This window comes from Nannobrachium achirus (genome assembly GCF_963921795.1).
Source record: "Nannobrachium achirus genome assembly, chromosome: 9".
In the NCBI taxonomy this organism is placed as follows: domain Eukaryota; kingdom Metazoa; phylum Chordata; class Actinopteri; order Myctophiformes; family Myctophidae; genus Nannobrachium; species Nannobrachium achirus.
The window spans coordinates 4,718,687-4,741,416 of NC_137818.1; the positions used below are offsets into that span (position 1 = coordinate 4,718,687).

The window sequence follows — 22,730 nt, forward strand, 5'->3', positions numbered from 1 at the left end:
ACTTAGACAATAACCTTTCCAAAAATGTATAGTTTTGCAAATCCTCACAAAAATCCAACAAAAATATAAATCAAAGCATTAGGGACCTGACTATAAAAGGGCCTTTTGGTGAAAATATCGAAAATAGCAGACCTCCAAGCTCACGACGCGTTGTGAGCTTGGAGGTCTGCTATTTTCGATGTTTGATTTCTACACATTTCTTTACAACATAAGATGCTGCATTCAAGTTCAGGAGAGTTTGGACAAGGCAATTCTCTTGAATGCTGCCTTCAGGTATGGCATGGAAATAGGGGGGCATTTGCATTTCTTTCACCATAGTGAAAACTGCAATCATGACCTAGAGAGGGCACTTTTTACAGACGGATAAAAGGGCAGGGGCTCAAGCCCCCTTTGCTGTCTATGTGTGCATGTGCCTGCTATCTAAACACGTGCACGCGTGCACGCACATACACAAACACACATTCAATGCCATTGACGGTATATATCGAATTATTGTTTTATCGCCGTTTAATCAAGTACTCGCTCTTGTCCCGCCACTGAAACACCGTAAACGGTTCCCGCTTCAGGCCAGATCCGGATATTTCCATATGCTGAGATTTTGATCTACATCTGGGTCAATGTTATTGGACGTACACGAAAAGGTCGATTATCTCCGCATCGATTTTTTGCAGTAACAAGCCACATTCAAATGAGGCTAGCAATGGAGTGGATTTTGGCTGTCACTTTGTTTTTGTATTTTTTTGTTTGGTAACAGATGTGAACATGTAGATTGGCTATTTTCACAATGTCTGAAAAAAAATTGTTTTGTCCGTTTTTTTACACAGGTTTCTACGGTTTCTTGGGCTGGATATGGCAGCCTGGAATTGTTGTTCAAGTGAAGCTAAACTTAGCATGTTAATAAACGTGCCACATGAATTGCACCTGTGCAGCTGACCTACAGAACCTGGGAATATACAATTTTGTCAAAATTGGGAGAATACAAGTGTGGAGAATATAATTATAATAAAGTGACCATTTTGTTAAATTTTATAGTTATTTTACTGTAATTTAACAACATAATAACCAGCACAGACAGAAAAAGAGACATTCATGGATTTATATTTAAAAGTAACTTTTATTTTCCCCCCTGGACCCAGGGTATGGCAGCTGCATACCCCTGCCATACCCAATTGACGCCCTTGCCTCTATGAGGTCATAGATACCTCTATCTGTGCAGTGTGCTGCTCATAGGGTTAGGGGTTAGGGGTTACGGGTTAGGGGTTAAGGGTCAGGGTTAGGGTACCTCTATCTGTGCAGTGTGCTGCTCATACTGCTCCAGAGGGTCTTGCTCCACGACCACAGCTGGAGCGCTGGACTTCAACATCTGGGACAGAGGACGGTTGTTCAGGTTCAGCTGTACACAAAGAGACAGAGGACGGTTGTTCAGGTTCAACTGGACACAAAGAGACAGAGGACAGTTGTTCAGGTTCAACTGGACACAAAGAGACAGAGGACGGTTGTTCAGGTTCAGCTGGACACAGAGAGACAGAGGATGGTTGTTCAGGTTCAGCTGGACACAGAGAGACAGAGGACGGTTGTTCAGGTTCAGCTGGACACAAAGAGACAGAGGTTGTTCAGGTTCAGCTGGACACAAAGAGACAGAGGTTGTTCAGGTTCAGCTGGACACAAAGAGACAGAGGACGGTTGTTCAGGTTCAGCTGGACACAAAGAGACAGAGGATGGTTGTTCAGGTTCAACTGGACACAAAGAGACAGGATAATATCACGGTGGGATCGCTGAAAGGCGAAGACCAGTATGTTATACCAAAACCTTATAGGTCAACTTTATTTATTATACCGACAGTACAAAGGCAGGGCCCTTAGCCAATGAGGAGCAGCCAAAGGGTAGATCTTTGTGCCCATACATGGTGTTACATGCGAGCCCACACTGTTTCGTAGGAACAGTATTTCTAGTTACAGTATATACTATATACGTGCTCATGCTTTTTCATATGGCATCCTATAAGAACCGTGTTCCAAACATAAACAGTCCAGGCGTTACTAACGTTACCGCCACCGAATTAGTTACATCTTCACCATAAACTGACTGTATCAAATATGACCAGTAAGACCCCTAAGAGCTGAAAAGTGACCATGTCTTCTTGGCCATCTGTCCAGTGATGCATATCGGACCAGTTACCCATATATGGAGACCCAAATATGATACGGTATGTATATTTTTTGGAACCACGATTCTTATACGAGACGATTTTAACACATTGGTTGTTTACAGCCGAGGAAACCGAAGATTTTTCTATGTCTTTCACTGCTGGCTTCTCCTACCTGTTAACGCGGGCGCTAATCCAGTTCCCATCGTGCGCGATCGGACACTGCTATGCATCGTGTATTCGCGTATTCCATCAGCTTCTCAAATCCTTTTAAATTTTTTAAAATGTATCAATCCGTTCTCCATCTGTAAGCCGTGGTGAAAGCTAACGGGCCGGAATAGAGGACGGACCATCCGCTTACGGTTTGCGGCCTCAATGTTAATCGGTCCGCTCCATAATGTGTCCGTGTAGAAACCGATCCCGGAGAATTTTTTTCTGCCTATTTTAGTTCGGCTTCGATATTTTTTTTTTCTTTTTTCTTAAAGCTTATTAAATCTTCAGGTTCCTTGTGCATGGCAGAGAAACCCTACAAAGGGGTATTTTTTTGGCAGCAGTTGTGTTAACCCATTTGTAGCCGATCCCGAGAATACTCGCGAAAAATACTCGAGTATTTAGAGTGCCGATCCCGCGAATACTCGCGAAATATACTGTATATACAGTAAAGCTGGCAAGCTTACCGTACGGTCCGTTGGAAAGTGCTGGCACGGATGGACTCGCCGATTCATCATCATCGCGCATCCACGTGCACACAATAGTGATCCCTTAACATGGAAGCCGACGGTCATTCTCATCTTTGATGTCCATTTTCTCCAAAAAACACTTTTGATGCCAAGAATGGCATTGGATTCTCGCTAAAATAGTACAAGCTGAAAGGCATCGATCCGCCATTACTGTGTACACATTGGACGACAAGACTTCCGGGTAAAAAAAAAAAAGCGTCGTCAAAAAGGAATTGTTTGCGCAATCTACTTCCGGCCTTCAAAATAAGAACGGCAGCTTGGACATTTTAACCCGTTCATGTCTGGAGCACTATGACCCAACACTATTCTCCATAGAGAATGAATGTCAGGACTGATGCTGCAGCAGGTGTTTGTTTACCATGGAGGAGAGGGCGTCTTCTCCGTCCTCTTTGTTGCTCTTTGGAGGCTTGAGGAGATGAAGCAGCACTTTGTTGTGTCTGGCCAGCTGGGACACACACACACACACACACACACACACACACACACACACACACACACACACACACACACACACACACGCACGCACGCACACACATAATCGGAGAACTTTAGCCAAAAATAGCAGATCTACAAGCTCACAACGCCTCACGCTGAGGTGTTGTGAGCTTGTAGATCAGCTATTTTCAGTAAAGAGCTGTGGTGTAGAGGGGTAGAGGAGCAGACCAAGTACAGCGCGAAAGGTCACGTTCATTAAGTATTGACAGTTCAAGTGGTTAAATATCTGATTTATGCTGTATCTTATCGTACCTGGATTGATTGATTGATTGACATTGATTGACAGCTTACCTGCTGAGCCAGGATGTAGATGTTATGCCCCACCTCCCTGGGAGACACCTCCCCTCCGTCACTCTCCTCCTCCTGGTTGAAGGCTTTCTTTATCACCTCCACCTGCACGCACGCACACACACACACACACGCGTGCGCGCGCACGCACATACACACGCACACGCACGCACACACACACACACACACACACACACACACACACACACACACACACACACACACACACACACACACACACACACACACACACACACACACACACACACACGCGCACACACACGCACGCACACACACGCACACACACACACACACACACACTTAGCCTAGTAAACGACCAACTTCCGTTATCCAGGAGGATTCCAGAAATGAAATGGTTTCCGGAAGAGGGCGGGTACGAGGCTAACACACACTAGGGCATTGACGAAAAAGTCGACAAGTCAACTCAGTCGACTTCATTACGCAAGTCGACTCCCACCAGAGAAAGTCGAATGTCAAAAAAAAAAAAAAAAAAAAAACGTTCTATTGTGAAAATAGCAGATCTACATGCTCAGTGTAGATCTGCTATTTTCACAATTTCTGCCTCTATATATTTGACAATTTGGACAATGTATAATTTGTCATTTTAGAGGTATTAAAAAGTCCTTAAATTGTCACTTTAGAAATGTGAAGATACCCTCTAAATACACTTAAACCTTATGTTGGTTTGTTTACAGTTGAGAGAGAAAACAATGTTTCACATTAAGTTAATCATCTGAGGACCCACCAAAATAATTGGGGGGGTCGTGTGTGATGAGACGATAAAGTAGACTTCAACTCAACTTTTTACTGAGTCGAGTCGACTTGCAAAAATCACAAGTCGTTAATGCCCTAACACACACACACACTGTTGAATTGATTACAAAGGACCATGATGGAAACATGTGTTAAGGTGGTCAGGCCAAGGACCCCTTAGCTGAGAGAGATCTAAGCAGGGACCCAGTGGTGACAGCTACGAAAAGATGAAGGAAAAAAACCGACCCTGGTCCTAAAAATAATAATAGGGATGAAATAACGGGCGTCAGTGTGCAAGCGTGATTGACATAACATGAGCTAGATTATTTTTATTTAGGTGCGAAATTGAAATTCGCTCCGATATTCAACACTTTTCCTTTAACCCTTCTAGTGCCTATCCCGAACTACTTAGGCTCAATTTGTCGGCTAGCGACGCAATTCGGGGTGCCGATCCCGAAGTACTTCGGCTCTAGCGTTCGGCGTTGTTTTTGTAACGTTAACGTAAGCCCATCTTGAATCCGTAGGTGGTCCGACGGCCGCCTACGTTTACTAACGTTACTACCGTCACTTTTTGCCGATATATTCCATTGAATCCAATGCAATCCGCCAAATTTATAGCCCATTTTCTCTGAATCTATGCTTTTCTGGGAGAGAACAGCCTTTATTCGCGGCAAAATAGCCGAAAAATGTGCTTCTTACAATAACATACAGTATATAACCTAGAGGTAATGGAAGCCAAGGCCTTCCGGCGCATAGTGATGACACACACGAAAGTCATCGCGCACGTCACGGCTGCGCAGGGCTTGCGCATATACAGCGCTGGCGGAGGTTGAATGAGTGAGTGAGTGAGTGAGTGAGTGAGTGAGTGAGTGAGTGAGTGAGTGAGTGAGTGAGTGAATGAATGAATGAATGAACATCTTCAGGTACCAGTTCTCGGGGTCTGAGGTTGAGCAGGATCCTCTCTGCGTTCTCGCTGTCGTGACGACTCTCCATCAGAGCCAATAGCAGCTTGGAGGCGTTGTCCTGGAAACCAGAGACAAACCACCAACTATAAATGCATAGTTTAGTTTAGATAGCATGTTATGTAGACTGCTGCATGGTCATAGTTTAGTTTAGATAGCGTGTTATGTAGACTGCTGCATGGTCATAGTTTAGTTTAGATAGCATGTTATGTAGACTGCTGCATGGTCATAGTTTAGTTTAGATAGCATGTTATGTAGACTGCTGCATGGTCATAGTTTAGTTTAGATAGCGTGTTATGTAGACTGCTGCATGGTCATAGTTTAGTTTAGATAGCATGTTATGTAGACTGCTGCATGGTCATAGTTTAGTTTAGATAGCATGTTATGTAGACTGCTGCATGGTCATAGTTTAGTTTAGATAGCATGTTATGTAGACTGCTGCATGGTCATAGTTTAGTTTAGATAGCATGTTATGTAGACTGCTGCATGGTCATAGTTTAGTTTAGATAGCATGTTATGTAGACTGCTGCATGGTCATAGTTTAGTTTAGATAGCATGTTATGTAGACTGCTGCATGGTCATAGTTTAGTTTAGATAGCATGTTATGTAGACTGCTGCATGGTCATAGTTTAGTTTAGATAGCGTGTTATGTAGACTGCTGCATGGTCATAGTTTAGTTTAGATAGCATGTTATGTAGACTGCTGCATGGTCATAGTTTAGTTTAGATAGCGTGTTATGTAGACTGCTGCATGGTCATAGTTTAGTTTAGATAGCATGTTATGTAGACTGCTGCATGGTCATAGTTTAGTTTAGATAGCATGTTATGTAGACTGCTGCATGGTCATAGTTTAGTTTAGATAGCATGTTATGTAGACTGCTGCATGGTCATAGTTTAGTTTAGATAGCATGTTATGTAGACTGCTGCATGGTCATAGTTTAGTTTAGATAGCATGTTATGTAGACTGCTGCATGGTCATAGTTTAGTTTAGATAGCATGTTATGTAGACTGCTGCATGGTCATAGTTTAGTTTAGATAGCATGTTATGTAGACTGCTGCATGGTCATGACATCCTATTCCCAGCAGCATGCCTATGCGGCCCGCCATGGTCATACCAATACAAATATATTTTGTCTACTTTCAGTGTGGACAAATAACTTCGGATAATTTTTCAGTTACTCTCCAAAACCACTAAGAAACAATTTTTGTCTTGTTTTATACAAGACTTTTTTGCTATTTTATTTGTTCCAAAATAAGAAACTTCATCATTTCATCATTAATCATTTCTTCTTTTTGTTCTTTGAGGTTTGAGGAAATGTGTCTGTTTTCTAGTGTGTTTCCTTATTTTTTAGACTACTCATGTAGTGTGTTACAAAATCATTGTCTAGACCAGGGGTCTTCAACGTTTTCAGGCCGGGGACCCCCAAACTGATGGGGAGATGGAGCAGGGACCCCCTACCACCTCGTAGGGTGGGGGGGTCGGGGCTACGACATATTTTTTATTTTAAACATGTACAAGTTACAGCGAGCAGGGTTGGCCGTACCACTACCATTTCTAAACATACTACTTATTAACTGAGAACCAATGTCAATAATATCAACAATCTGTCAATTGCATAGTAATCATGTATTCAAGCTATTCAAAATGGATAGAATCATGATTTATTTTTTAACATAAATATGAAAAAAATAACATTTTTTGATTATTTTTTGATTATTATTTTTTTAAGCAATAATTTCGCGGACCCCCTGCAGTACCTCCGCGGACCCCCTAGGGGTCACGGACCCCCTGTTGAAGACCCCTGGTCTAGACTAAATGTCCAAAATACAACCGTCATTTTTATCTTGCGGTTTAGTAGCCCTGCAATAGTGTGTATACCAGGATTAGGCAACCTTAGGCACAGTGCCAACATTGGCACAGGGGAGGAGGGTGTTCACTGGCACACTGGCAGAAGTGTGGGTCACCTAATTTGCAGCAAATTACATCTTGCACATAATTCTACACAAGACTGTTAGGGGCCACTCGGGTTTGGTTTTGTAATTTGATTATTAATTCGGAACCGGTCGAAATTTTATGGCCCATTTCAATTTCGGTTCATGTTTTTGGACCTGTGAAGAGCTCTAGTCCGAGCCACTTCTTTTCACCTGACAGGGGGGAGTTTCCCCAGTTAGACGTAGCGTGTGGAAGGAACACGTTATTCCAACCAGTTCCTTTCCCCTCCATCAGGCGCCCCGGCTGGCCAGGGGGAGGCAGTATAGAGACCAGGATTACTGCATGTTTTTGTGAGGGTACCTACCGTAGGAGACAAGGGGAGAACACAGAAAGGCCCTTTTGCCAACCCCACCTCGGGTGTGGGCACTGATGACGCGGAGGAGAGAACACGCCCCCAGCACCCACAGCGGGAATCGAACCCAGGACCTTCTAGCTGTGAGGCAACATCGCTACCGACTGTACCACCGTGCCCCCCCCCCCCCCCCAAAGAATGTGATGTTTGTTACCTTCAGCTGTAGAACCATCTCCATGCGGTAGCGGCACAGAGGACTGATGTCATTCAGGATCAGAGCTGTGATGATGTCAATGCCGTTGGACTCATGAGTCACTATGCAGGTCTGGAACACACACACACGCACGCACGCACGCACGCACGCACGCACGCGCGCGCGCGCGCGCGCGCGCACGCACGCACGCACACACACACACACACACACACACACACACACACACACACACACACACACACACACACACACACACACACACACACACACACACACACACACACACACACGTTTGAAATATGTATTTATTTCCACATAAACAGAGGTATAAGAATACCTTGTACAAAGGACATAAACACTGGCATTGCAGTCAGACAATAGGAAAACAGCCATGTTACAAAGTGCCTATAAGTTAACTGTTTGGACCTCCTTTGGGAGAGGCCGGCCATTTGAAGGCCCCTCACAACCAACTTGTGCACAAGCCCTAGGCTGCCAAAGATAAAAACTAAAAGTTTACATCTGTAGCCTAGCTGTGAGATGGTCTGTTCTAGCTGATGATATTGTAGCACTTCAGTTAGAAAGGCTTCCTCTAAGGTGTAACTCGTCAAATTCTTCCAGACAGTTCTTCACATATTGTTCAGCTGTCTCTGTGATAATTAGTTCTACCTGGTTCAGTCTTTGTCAGAACTTCTCAAACCTTTTAGCTTGGGATCCCAAAAGAGGTTTGCCCTGGATCCAAACTAGTGAATAGCAGATCTACGCGTCGCTTTGAAGAGGCACTCTTGCTGATTTCGTAAGAGACTCGTCGCCAATTGCAAGATATTTAAAAGTAATTTGGGGGCATGATGATAACCTCTTCTTCCCACTACTAGACTAAGGATTTATATTGTCTGTGTTATTGTTTTCAACCACAATTATTCACGTGTGGCAAGATCGCAGTTCTAATTTTACTAGTAGGTAGGCTTAGAAGCCTTTTCAGAACTTAATTTAATGTTTTCCATTTTCTTTATCTTCATCTAATCTTGCGCTAATTCGCCAGGTTTTATGAACTAGTAGGCTTTTCATCAGAAGTTAATTGAATGTTTTCCATTTAACGATTTCCTTTATCCTCATCTTGCGCTAATGCAAGCAACTGTTTTCGCCAGGTTTTAAGGTTTTATTTTAGTTGTTTCTCATAAGCTTGTGACCCTCCTTGCCCATCGGCCCCCACCGTTGTGCTCAGGTTCACCAGGAAAACTGTGGTCGCTCTCCTGACAGGGTCCCTGGCAGTACTCTGTGATAGATTAATCCTATCTGGTTCTCCTGGCAGTACTCTGTGATAGATTAATCCTACCTGGTTCTCCTGACAGGGTCCTTGGCAGTACTCTGTGATAGATTAATAGTCCTACCTGGTTCTCTTGGCAGGGTCCTTGGCAGTACTCTGTGATAGATTAATCCTACCTGGTTGGCAGTACTCTGTGATAGATTAATCCTACCTGGTTGGCAGTACTCTGTGATAGATTAATAGTCCTACCTGGTTCTCCTGACAGGGTCCTTGGCAGTACTCTGTGATAGATTAATAGTCCTACCTGGTTGGCAGTACTCTGTGATAGATTAATCCTACCTGGTTCTCCTAGCAGTACTCTGTGATAGATTAATCCTACCTGGTTCTCCTGACAGGGTCCTTGGCAGTACTCTGTGAGCGTCTCCAGGGTCTGGGTGATGAGGTGGACGTTTGATTCGTTGATGTAGAGGCCCAGCAGGCCCAGGCCTCCCGTGGTGCTGCCACACATGATGTCCAGGAACTGCAGCGTCTCACACACCAGGTTGTAGTTGGCCTTGTTGTTCTGACAGCGCAGGAAGTTCTGCAAGAGAAGGCGGATCCAGAGATATACAAACTAGAGCAGGGGTCTTCAATGTTTTCAGGCCAAGGCTTTCAGGCTTAGTTGAGAGAGAGATGAAGCAGGGACCCCCACAACCTGTTCATAGATTCAATATAGTTTCATTGTTTGACAGCACAATCATCAGTGTATTTTGGATTCATGTCAATTTGTGTTTTCAGATATTTAACCACGTGAACCGTCAATACTTGATAAACTTGAACTTTCACTCTGTACTTAGTCTGCTCTTTTTCCCCTCTACACCAAACCTCTTTGCCAAAAATAGCCGATCTACAAGCTCACAGAGCTTGTAGATCTGCTATTTTTGGCTACTGTACAGTTCTCAGAATAATGGACACTAGGGTTCCAGTTGTTAATATTAAAAGGATTGGAAGATTTGGGGGACCCCCTGTAGTAACTCTGAGGAGAAGACCCTTGAACTAGTAGTCGGGGGATATCTTCAGACATAATGTCATATCCTGGAACAAATTCCTTACCAAAAAATGTCTTCGCCAATGTGTTTGTAAAGGTGTCTAGTAACACATCCCACAAAGACTGAAATGCAGTAAGGAGAATCCATGACAGCTGCTGGAAGTTGGAGTCCCATTAAATTAACTATACAGGATAAAACACACCAAAATAAATATGCTTTAAGTAGCATGTGAGGGGTCAAACTAGGGTTTTTTTCATGATTCTGAATCCATTGCAAGCATTTGTTTTGCACGAAAAACATTCCTTGGGCAAAAAAAATGGCCCCACAAAACTATGGTTTAGTGATGAGTCATCACTTTTCACAGTTGTGTGGGAGCCATCTTTACGCCAAGGAATGTTTTTCTTGCAAAATACAAACTCATTGGTGAAGACATTTTTTGGTAAGGAATTTATTCCAGGATCTTATCAGGATATCCCCCGACTATAGGGCATTAACGACTTGTGTTTTTTGCAAGACGACTCGGGGAAAAAAAGTTGAGTTGAAGTCGACTTTATTACTTTTTCTATGTAACTTGAAACTTTATAAGTCATATTTCTCCAGGGGTATAACTTTAACTTGATCAAGTTACTGCCATGGTGAGTTACTTGTAACTGTACAAGTTACGCTTTCAAAGTAACTTCCCCAACATTGGGATGGGGATCCAGAGATAAACAGACCAGTGTTCTTTTTGTCTACTTGTGCACAAGGCGCAAATTGGCAAATCAACAAAGTGCATTTCTTGTTTAGAAATGTTTTTGAAAATGTTTTTCGTTGTTTTTTTGTTGTTGTTGTTGTTTTGCTATAATGACATGCCTCAGATAATGACGTGCTGATTGGTGGGTGTCAGTTAGAGTAACACCATTGGGGACATCTAATAATGACATCATCACGCAATGACATCCCAATGTCATCATCACAACCACGTCCTTTAAATTGAAACGTCAACTAAACTAAACATCATTCAGGAACTTTTCTCAAGTAGACCAACTACCTCTAGTGACTTCACCTGACGACTAGTTGTCGACACTGCAGAGCACACCGTCTGCTGTGTAGCTGAACAGATTCGTCAAACTTTACGTGACATTTGTTCCACCGAACCAACACGTAGTGGTTGCAAACAACAGGACTCAGGATTTAACAGAACAAGACTTGAAACATCTAACTTGATCTACATTGCGAGAAATGTTCTCCTGGACCGTACACCGGAACGGAGCTCCAGAAAGAGGTGAGGTGTGTGTTTCCGTGGGACACAAGGTGTACTTCTTCGGAGGGCTCTTTTTCGGCATGCACGTCTTCAGCACAGTGTCTTTGCGCTGGATGAAGTCGACGGACGAAGCTGGAATAGGAGGATCTCACCTTGAGGTTCCCTCCAGGCGCTGGGGCCACACAGCTGTGTCCATAGCACATATCATCTACATCTGGGGAGGGTTCCCTTACTGTGCCATACTATATGCTTTTGATGTCGACACCCACCGTTGGTTCAAACCCAGTGTTTCTGGGACCGTTCCGGAGGCGAGGCAGGAGCACTCAGCCTGTGTCTTGGGGAAGGTCATGTACGTGCACGGAGGATGGTGCCAGATTACCGGCTGCTCTGATGACATGTACAAGTTGGACACCAGCACCATGGCCTGGTCTTCAATTAACACCAGAGGAACTCCACCACCCGTTTCAAAATGCCACTCTGCCACCATCATCGGGACAAAGATGTTTGTATTTGGGGGATATCATCGGGGGCCGGTGGACTACTGCAACATCAGAGTGTTTGACACAGAGACCGACTGCTGGCTGAGAACACCACCTTCAGCACAGCTTGCTCCACAAAAACATCTGTATCATTCAGCCTTTGCTTTCGACGGAGAGCTGTACGTCATGCGCGGTGGCTGTCTGTGGAAGCTCAACCCTGAGCGGTTCACCTGGCATAAGGTCTGGCTCGGTCGTGGGGCTCCGCGTCTAAACGATAGGATGTGCTGCTGCCCGGTGGGAGGTCGCGTCGTCCTCTTTGGGATGGGCGCTAATCGCACCGCTGACCTGAACGTCTTAGACCTGAGCACTAGTCTGAGGATATTATGCAAGCTAGCGGTCATTCAGTACGGCGATCTGCTGCAGTCCGGGCTCCGCTGGGAGATCAGACGGGAGCTGGCGGCCATGACCGCCAGCAGCAACAGAGAGAGGAAGTGTGAACAGATCGGCCGTGCTTATCAGGCAAGTCAAGTCAATTCTATTTTCACCAGCTACGTTGCTGCACAACATACCAAATATAATAGAACATGCAATAGCAGAAACAGCAGTGTCACACCAATACAATACAATAGAAAAACAACAATGTTAAATAAAACCTATTACAAAAGATAATAATAATAATAACATCATTTCGGTGCAGCAACCCAGAAAGGCAAGATTTTTGCTTTAGATTTGTGCACGGGACCTTTAGGAGCATCTGGTCAGCTGATCTGAGTGGCCTAAGGTAGGGTGCCAACCCTTTTGCCAACCCCACTTAGGGTATGGGCACTGATGACACGGAGGAGAGAACACGCCCCCAGCGCCCACAGCATCCCCAGCGGGAATCGAACCCAGGACCTTCTGCAGTAGCTGTGAGGCGACAGCACTACCGACTGCACCACCGTGGCCCCCTATATATATATTTTTTTTTTTTTGAGCGGTCCATAGAGTGGCTGTGCGTGTGTCTGTAGCCACTTATTCCTCAGCGTTTTGCCATAGCAATGTGTTTTCCTCAGCGTTTTGCCATAGCAATGAGTGTGTGTGTGTGTGTGTAGCCATATTACATCACATTACATCACCAGTTACATCCTAGACCTATCTGTAGCCACTTTTCCTCAGCGTTTTGCCATAGCAATGTGTTTTCCTCAGCGTTCTGCCATAGCAATATGTGTGTGTAGCCATATTACATCACCAATTAGATCCTAGACCTATATACTAGTCTTTTTCCTCAGCGTTTTGCCATAGCAATGTGTGTGTGTGTAGCCTGTATCACATCACCAATTACCAATTGAACCCTGCAAGCACGACCACCGCTCACTTCACATTGGGTGTGATTTTTCTTTTTTTACCAACTGTACCAACCTGCAGGTCCTGGTTGTGGTTCTCACAGAGCAGCTGCAGGAACCTCAGGATGGGCTTCATGATGGTGACCGCTGGTCCCATCTCCGTCTCCGCCTCCTTCTGCTCTGCTATTGGTGGGGCCGGCAGGGAGGAGGGGCCTGTTACCGGGGCGATGGACTGGCCCTGGACCAATAGGGGGTGGCCTCCGGAACCAGGAAGTACTAGCGGCCCAGCGGCTCCTGACAGAGGGAGATCATCATCTGGTTTAACTCATCGGGTGCTTTATATAAACTCAGCACAACAAGAAAGGAAACTTGACTTCGGTCCATTATATCTCCCCTTTAATAATTCCAATTTGATTGTGTTTTATATCATTTTTTATCATTGATTCGTCACCTTTACAACGAGGTACGATGAGCTACACAGCCAAACGTGTGGGTAGCGCCGACCAAAGTTTTGCCAAACTGAGGTTAAAATTAACAAAGTGTAAAAATGGCCAATATGTGTTGTTTTCTTTTCTTTTCCTTATTACTGTGGGAGAGTGCAATCATTCAATGCTCCAAGCAACAAAAGTGAACACCAAAAGAACAGTATTGCAGGTCTGCCAGGCCATTTTGTCAATTTTTGGAGGAGCGCTACCCACACGTTTGGCTGTGTTGCTCATTCCACGAATGCCAGATCCTTACAAGCTGTACCTCGTGTGACAAATCAACGATAACAATGATATCAAACACAATACCATTTGGTATTGTTAAAGGGGAGATATAATGGACCCAAGTCAAGTTTCCTTTCTTTTTGTACTGAGTTTAAATCATTAATTATTCAGATACCTTGGCCATGGTTTTTCCATTGATTCAACCTTATGTTGAAGACTCACGGAAGCCACGATCGTGTCCATCTTGTGGAAATTCACGATGTTGTCATATCGATCGAACTTGTTTTCTTTCGCGCGGAAACGAAAAATTGTTACCGCGACTGTCCATCACTTAGAAAAAAAGCGTTTCTCTACAATCGGCGAGGATTGCATTGAAGCCAACGGAGGATTTCACTTCCTGATGGCGTTATCTCCCAAAGGATCATGGGTGATTGAGTTTTTCATCACCCGTGGATCCCAATGACTGCACGCTACCGTTATTTAATATAAAAGCGATATCCCGACTTTAATCGGGAAAAGCACTCGATGTTAAACAACTCAACAAACCACTGCACATTAAAGGAGAATTTCGGCCTAGAAGGCTAATCTACCATTAGAAGTTGTTATTATCTCCCCAAAAAGTAGTCCAGGTGTTTTTATTTTATTTTTTCATAACAAGCAATCTTGTCCATTTGCCTTAGCGGACCACGGCTCCAGACAGGAGTGGTTGGTTTTATTGTTAATCCGCTTATTTCTATCGCGCGAAAATCAGCGAGAGGTATTTTTCCAGTGTTCTGACCGTTTTCCAGCTCCTTCTGGTTGGCCTTGCTGGTCATCTCTCCAACGTTGACCGACACGGTGGCCTTGATGTCCTGCTGGGCCTCCTTCATCCTCTCATGGAGGACTTTGAAGAACTTCTCTGACTTGTTGTCACCCATCATCAGCTTATAGAAGGAGTTCTACACACACACACACACACACACACACACACACACACACACACACACACACACACACACACACACACACACACACACACACACACACACACACACACACACACACACACACACACAGAGAGACATGATACCAGTAAGACTCCCTAATCGGGAGATAAGCGACCAACACACCGTACACAAATGACCCTTATATAAGACCGGCATTATCTACCGACAGATTAGTAACAAGATGTCAAAATCGTTGAAGGTTGAATCTCGAGATATGGAGATAACCAACACATCCCTCCATATATGGAGATAACCAACACATCCCTCCATATATGGAGATAACCGACGAATCTCACTAAGTCTGACCTCACAAGCCCCATATTTGGACACGAACAACATATAACTCCATATATAGAGACATAGCTGCTGACATCAGTATGACATCACACTGCTGACATCAGTATGACATCACACCATACACAAATGACCCTTATATAAGACCGGCATTATCTACCGACAGATTAGATGCAAGCAGGATCTCGACTCTGACACAACTCATCGGCTCATAAGCTGGTTCTCCCTCCATATATGGAGATAACCGACGAATCTCACTAAGTCTGACCTCACAAGCCCCATATTTGGACACGAACAACATATAACTCCATATATAGAGACATAGCTGCTGACATCAGTATGACATCACACTGCTGACATCAGTATGACATCACACCATACACAAATGACCCTGACGGCACACACCAAGCAGTGTGATGTCATACTGATGCGGAGATATGAGCAGGGCAAAGGTGTGACGTGTGTGACGGACGGACGGACGGCCGGTGGAGGTTTTGATACTAAACTGCGACCTGACGGTCGCAATTATATCACCCATCATCAACTTATAGAAACTGAAATTGTAATCGATATTTGCAATGAAGAATTAAGCATTCTAAAGGGCTTTGCACACAGGTGCGATTTTCAACCATTGCGTTTTTTTTTCGTTTGCTGCATGATTAAACACATTGGATTTGGTGTGCAAGGCTGTGCAGAATCGGTGCTGCGGATCCCAAAAGGAGGCCTAAAAGGAGTGAAGAGTTTTTTACCGCATGCGACAAGACGCACAAATCGAACTGGGTAACGCACGGCCACAGCCAACCTCAACACAGAATTTAACAATAATGAATGAAATAAAACACAGGAAAAGACAGCAAAAGTCGCTGTGGTGCGCGCAGCGCTCTACGCTCTCCTGTCCTCTCGGCCCCTGTCTGCTCATGCACACTGCATGTCGCTGTCAATCACCGTTGCCTAGTTACAGTCAGTGAGATCACTGAACTTCCTCCAGTCCAGATGCACACCGCGGTGACCGCGCGCTTTAAAAATGTCGTCTGAATACAATACTCCACCACCTCAAAAAAGGACAGAAGCCTACAAAGGTACAGACGCGAGTGGGAAGAAACAAACCCGTGGCTTGACAGCGTCAGTGAAGGTTGCTTGCCAAGTGGAGAAAAATAACATGCAGTTGCCAGGTCTGATAATATAAGCCATGTTGGGCTAGGTTGGATAAAATACCATGCAGTGTTGCCAAATCTGACTATTATAAGTATTTTGGGCTCTTATTTCTGTAAAGTTGCTCAGGTTTAGGCTAGTGAAGCCTATTCAGCCTAAAGTAAAACATGTTTAATCTTCGTTGCTAATAAAGCACTTTAAACTTTAAGTATATAACTTAATGGTTTCTTGACTACCTTCTCTTTACTGACCACCAAGTGACCCAATACAAGAGCCAGGTTCAAATCATTCATACATTGCTTTATTTCATACAAAATTAACTTTTCATATTTTAGAAACAATTGGCCACTTCAAACTGCAAAACAATATAGGTTATACCATGTTGTGTGTTATAGTTATAACTATTCTATGCATTTCATGGGTTTGGGACTGCATTTTTTCGCCGGCCGGCGGCTGTGCCACGCGCACGGAACGCATGCACCGCGTGCCCGGAAGAGGTGTTCCTTATTTCAATTTCTGAAAGGTGGCAACCCTAGGTGTGCATGAGGTCGTAGAGAATCATTGTGTACCTGTATATCTGTGTTGCCTCCCTCCAGCCCAGTAGGGGGCAGTATACCTGTATATCAGTGTTGCCTCCAGCCCAGTAGGGGGCAGTATACCTGTATATCAGTGTTGCCTCCCTCCAGCCCAGTAGGGGGCAGTATGTGTACCTGTATATCAGTGTTGCCTCCCTCCAGCCCAGTAGGGGGCAGTATGTGTACCTGTATATCAGTGTTGCCTCCCTCCAGCCCAGTAGGGGGCAGTATGTGTACCTGTATATCAGTGTTGCCTCCCTCCAGCCCAGTAGGGGGCAGTATGTGTACCTGTATATCAGTGTTGCCTCCCTCCAGCCCAGTAGGGGGCAGTATGTGTACCTGTATATCAGTGTTGCCTCCCTCCAGCCCAGTAGGGGGCAGTATGTGTACCTGTATATCAGTGTTGCCTCCCTCCAGCCCAGTAGGGGGCAGTATGTGTACCTGTATATCAGTGTTGCCTCCCTCCAGCCCAGTAGGGGGCAGTGTACCTGTATATCAGTGTTGCCTCCCTCCAGCCCAGTAGGGGGCAGTATACCTGTATATCAGTGTTGCCTCCCTCCAGCAGACAGATGGCCAGCTGGATGCTCTCCTGGAAGATCTTGTCGTTCTTGCTGTTCATCACCAGGTCTGTGAAGAGCTTAGTCCCGCCCTCCCTGTCCAATCTGCACTGGACCGCCGCCACCGCCGCCCAATCACGTTCCTGCTCGCCTGCGGGAGAGACACACACACACACACACACACACACACACACACACACACACACACACACACACACACACACACACACACACACACACACACACACACACACACACGTTTGTATTAATATACTGAGGACATCAAAACTTCTAAATGCTGATGTCATGAAAGAGGATTTGTATTTTGATGAAAACTACATATTTATAATAATTTCTTTAATAACTTTTAATAAAGTTAATGCCTTTAAAGATAAAGCTATACATTGACTAACTTCTTTTTAAGGTGTCTGGCTCTGGGGGTGCGTCAACCTGGTGCTGCTCAAACCAAATCACTTTGCAGAAAATAGCTGATCTATAAGCACACAAGGCGATGCAATATGAGCTTGTAGATCTGCTACTTTCGCTGAATGTTCTCCCCCAGAATAGAGATGGCTTTCAATAATGGACAATAATGGAGTGAAATGAAAATTCAGGCTAAGGATGCCAGGGTTTATGTGTGTGAAAGATCTCTACTAGGACTAAACGTACACAGTAAAACACTACAAGTTGACTACCCAATGGATCCCATTCAGCTCCTCAGGATATTTCTGTGTACTGGGAAGAGGCTGTGAAGGGGCAGCAGTGGCTCAGGGGTAGAGTTGCCGTAGGGTTCCCAGTTCGATCCCAGGCTCCCCCAGAGTAAGCGTGGAAGAGTCCTTGAGCAAGACTCTGAACCCCTAATTGCTCCCGGTGAGCAGGTTGGTGCCTTGCATGGTTTCCTCTGCCATCGGTGTATGAATGTGTGTGTGAATGGGTGAATGTAATGAATGTGTGTGTGAATGGGTGAATGTAATGAATGCGTGTGTGAATGGGTGAATGTAATGCACAATCTCTGTAAAGCAGCTTGGATAAGGGCGCTATATAAATGCACCATTTGCTTATAGACTGCTCTGATATTTAATACATATGTAAATGTAACATTACCTGCTAAGCCCAGGTCAGCTAGGTCAGTCTTAGGTAACATTACCTGCTAAGCCCAGGTCAGCTAGGTCAGTCTTAGGTAACATTACCTGCTAAGCCCAGGTCAGCTAGGTCAGTCTTAGGGCTGGACTTCTTGTTTGGGTAGAGGTAGTTCTGCATCAGCACCTTACGAAGAGCCAAGCCCTGGAATAAAACAACACAGAGAATGAGTGTATTAGTTATCTGTTTGTGGTGCTACTGAGCTCTAGACTAGAGCAGGGGTTTTCAAAGTGGGTGACGGGGCACCCTGGGGTGACGTGATGGCAGTCCAGGGGTGCCGCGAGTTAATTTGATAATATTTGGAATTTATTTGGACACTTGACATTTTTTTTTAGTATCATTTTAAACAAAAGGTACAAATTAATTTCAGTAAGTTTGAACCAAAATGGCTATTATTTCAATGTTTTCCTCGCAACAGTCACTAAAATATCGTCACTGTCGGGCAGAAACCTTGTATCTCCAAGTTTCAAATGTGTACGTCTTTTGGTAAAGCAAAGCCCTGCTTCATCATACAAGACTGTCGCACAAAACTATAGTGCTATATAGTGCTATAACTATATGCTATAAATATAAGGTGCTGGGAGTGAAAATTATAATGTAGGTCTGCCTCGGATTAAAAAAAATATTGATGGGGTGCCCTGAGACAAAAAAGTTTGGGAACCCCTGGACTAGAGAATGACTGCATACGTCATTTCTAATCTAAGCTATTAAACCTAAAGACTTGGCATGGGAACATTTGGGAACCCCTTGACAACAACAATTCTGTTCATACAAGCGGCAGCAAAGCTATAAAATAGGGCTGCACGATTTGGACAAAATGTCATATCTCTGTATTTATGACAATATTTAGATATTGATACACTATACAATATTATCGTACACTTTTCATATTCAATATTTTAAGTGTTACAACAGTGAAAACAAAGCGTTATTAAAAAAAACTGCATAATAAGTCAATATCACTCTTGATTTTAAGTGCTATTTGGATTCCCACACTTGTTATTTGATATTCTAATTGTAGCAAAAGGCAACGATATGGGCAACGGTGTGAGCGATATTGGCGATATGGCAACGAACAATATGTATGAAAAACAGCTTCCACCCATTGCTGATTCTTTGCACCTTAATCTTCATGTACAACACATTATTATGTATTTAGCTAATATCAATCTGGCTAGCCATCGTCAAGGAAAAGTTCGCTCTTTTCACTTGACTGGAGCTCAGTTTTAACTCGAGCTCAGTTCGGCTGTTCTTGAGAGACTAAGTTAATATTGACTGACCTTCTCATCAAAGTCCAGCGTTCGGATCAGCATCTCCTGAAGAGTTTTCAGGACTTTGATGCACAGCTTCTCCTCTGTGGTCATCAACGCTTTGGTGTGCTGGATCAGCCTGTGAGAACACCACACAGTTAAAGGTCTTTGGTGTGCTGGATCAGCCTGTGAGAACACCACACAGTTAAAGGTCTTTGGTGTGTTGGATCAGCCTGTGAGAACACCACACAGTCAAAGGCAATACATGCATGAAGAACATCTGCGAGAACATCTGCAGGAACCCAAAAGGTAAAAATGCATCAAGCCAGGACCAAGTGTGGAGGAGAGGGGTCACAGGTGCAGCGCACAACTTGGTTGGTGAGTTGGTGAGACGAAGGAGAACTCCAGGCAGGAATAACCTCACAGTACTGGAGAACTCTATGCACCTGCAGAGCCGTTTCTGGGCCCATGGGGGCCCTAAGCATGATTCTGCTATGGGGCCTTCCTGCAGGATGCAATGGCCTTTGTGATTGGCCTTTGCGATTCGCTAATCGCGAGATCTCACATCGCGATTTCGGTTTGAAAACGATTAACCATGCAGCACTAGTTATTTTCTGCTGAGGAGGAAAGAACTCTACATGCTCACAACGCCTCGCATCACGAGGCGTTGTGAGCATGTAGATCTGCTATTTTCACAATAGAACTTTTTTTTTTTAACTTCGACTTTCGACTTTCTCTGGTGGGAGTCGACTTGTGTAATGAAGTCGACCCGGTCGACTTGACGACTTTTTTGTTAATGCCCTAATGGTTACCACCTCAAATTTTCCTTGCCAAGGCTACATTCACCAAACGTGAATGGAGGAGAAGCATCGTTACATGTAATTATAATCATGCATGCATGCACAAACACACAGTCAGTCAGTCAGCCTGAGGAAGGCTCATAACATCATTAAAGACCCTTCTCACCCCAATCACAGTCTTTTTGCCCTCCTCCCCTCTGGAAGGCGATACAGAAACCTGGCTTCCAAGACCAGTAGACTTCGGAACAGCTTCTTCCCCTCCACTGTCATCTACCTGAACTCTTCTCCCACCCCTCTCCTCCCTCCAGTTACAGCCCTCCCTCCCCCAGGCCATCCACCATCCCTGGTGTAGCTGGGACTCGGGATACATATTAGTCTAGCTGCTAGCACCTAGTGTACTTGTGCTTTCTGTGTGTGACTTGCGCACTCTGGTCACTGGACTTGTGGAATATTCCCTCTGGACATGAGTCGAACACTTGTGCATTAGGATATGTGCAATAGGGCTATGTACAAAATGTATTTATTACTTTCTTTATTTAACCATATTTATCTATTTATTTATTTAATTAATACTGCTCATCTCTGCATTTATCACTGTACTCATTAATGCTGACATGTTTGCACTTTGGGTGAGATGTGAAAATACTTTTCGCTGTACTGTACTGTACTGTACTGTACTTGTACTGTACACTGACAATAAATTGAATCTCATCATCTCATCTCATCTCGTCAGTCAGTCAGTCAGTCAGTCAGTCAGTCAGTCAGTCAGTCAGTCAGCCAGCCAGCCAGCCAGTCATGTGACCTACTTGGAGATGAATCCTCCAGACTCACACCTCCCCCTGGCGTCGGTCCCTTCCAGGAAGAGAAGCTCAGGTTGGTGCAGAACATCTACCAACACTGACAGCTCTGCATTCACCAGGGGCTTCAGACGCTCCTCCAGGGTGTTGATGATGTCCTGAACACACACACACACACACACACACACACACACACACACACACACACACACACACACACACACACACACACACACACACACACACACACACACACACACACACACACACACACACACACATTGGAATCTGTTGAATGATCGGTCGATCGATCATCTAACATATAATTTTGCGAATGTCTGTCTGTCTGTCTGTCTGAGTGAGTGAGTGAGTGAGTGAGTGAGTGAGTGAGTGAGTGAGTGAGTGAGTGAGTGAGTGAGTGAGTGAGTGAGTGAGTGAGTGAGTGAGTGAGTGAGTGAGTGACTGTCTGAGTGTCTGTCTGTCACAGCGTTTCTCCTCAGTGGCTGGAGCAATTGATCTGAAATCGCATCACCATTAGCATATGAACACACCTGACATAACTGTGAAGCCCTTTTTTCACTTTCACAAATCGTTTAATTGATATTAATTTATTAGTGAATTAATTTTTCCCATTGACTTATAATGGGAATCGCAAAAACTCACATTCAATATTTTTTTTCTCGCAAACCATAGGGGCTACAGTTACAAAACTCTGAGAGGAGATTTATAATGATATCAAGGATTAAATAAAAAATAACTTTGTCAGTTGGCCTCATGGTGGCGCTATAACAGTCCACTTTACGTTTCGGCCTGTAACTCTTGAACCGTAGGTCGAAAAATTAAAATTCTTTTTTCCCTGGATTCCTTGGGTCAATATGCATCTCCCCATATAGGCCCCGCCCATTTGCGTCAGGATAGATTTTCCGCCATTTTGAATTTCCTCCAAAACACACTTTTTGCTCCTTTTCCTACATATTTTCTTCAAATGTCACGAAAATGGGTACACATGATCTCTGAACCCATGCAATGAACATAGTCAAGGGATATTTTGATAGTCCATACCGTTCGTTCGTAACGGGCTTCCAAAGTTAGCGGGAGGGGCCCGTTTTGCAAACAATAGCCATAAATCACAAACAAAACGTTGAGTCAACACTGAATTTCTGCCACAGGTTGCGGGTGGCTTACTCAACGAATCCCCAGAAGCATTTCCAATTCCACCCGTAGAGGGCG

At 44.4% G+C, this 22,730-nt stretch overlaps 1 protein-coding gene across 1 annotated transcript in view; it reads right to left on the minus strand.

Annotated features, from left to right (window-relative positions):
• The window catches only part of itpr3 (inositol 1,4,5-trisphosphate receptor, type 3), a gene marked incomplete at its 5' end in the record, with an annotated part of 142,829 nt that overhangs the window by 22,657 nt on the left and 97,442 nt on the right, over nucleotides 1-22,730 (minus strand). The window contains 12 exons of the mRNA XM_080734091.1: nucleotides 1,283-1,393; nucleotides 3,245-3,331; nucleotides 3,673-3,774; nucleotides 5,371-5,466; nucleotides 7,904-8,014; nucleotides 9,547-9,747; nucleotides 13,316-13,533; nucleotides 14,728-14,887; nucleotides 17,492-17,664; nucleotides 18,704-18,797; nucleotides 19,934-20,042; nucleotides 21,510-21,658. Coding sequence (XP_080590217.1) covers nucleotides 1,283-1,393; nucleotides 3,245-3,331; nucleotides 3,673-3,774; nucleotides 5,371-5,466; nucleotides 7,904-8,014; nucleotides 9,547-9,747; nucleotides 13,316-13,533; nucleotides 14,728-14,887; nucleotides 17,492-17,664; nucleotides 18,704-18,797; nucleotides 19,934-20,042; nucleotides 21,510-21,658 — 1,611 coding nt within the window. The remainder of the gene's footprint in view (nucleotides 1-1,282; nucleotides 1,394-3,244; nucleotides 3,332-3,672; nucleotides 3,775-5,370; nucleotides 5,467-7,903; nucleotides 8,015-9,546; nucleotides 9,748-13,315; nucleotides 13,534-14,727; nucleotides 14,888-17,491; nucleotides 17,665-18,703; nucleotides 18,798-19,933; nucleotides 20,043-21,509; nucleotides 21,659-22,730) is intronic.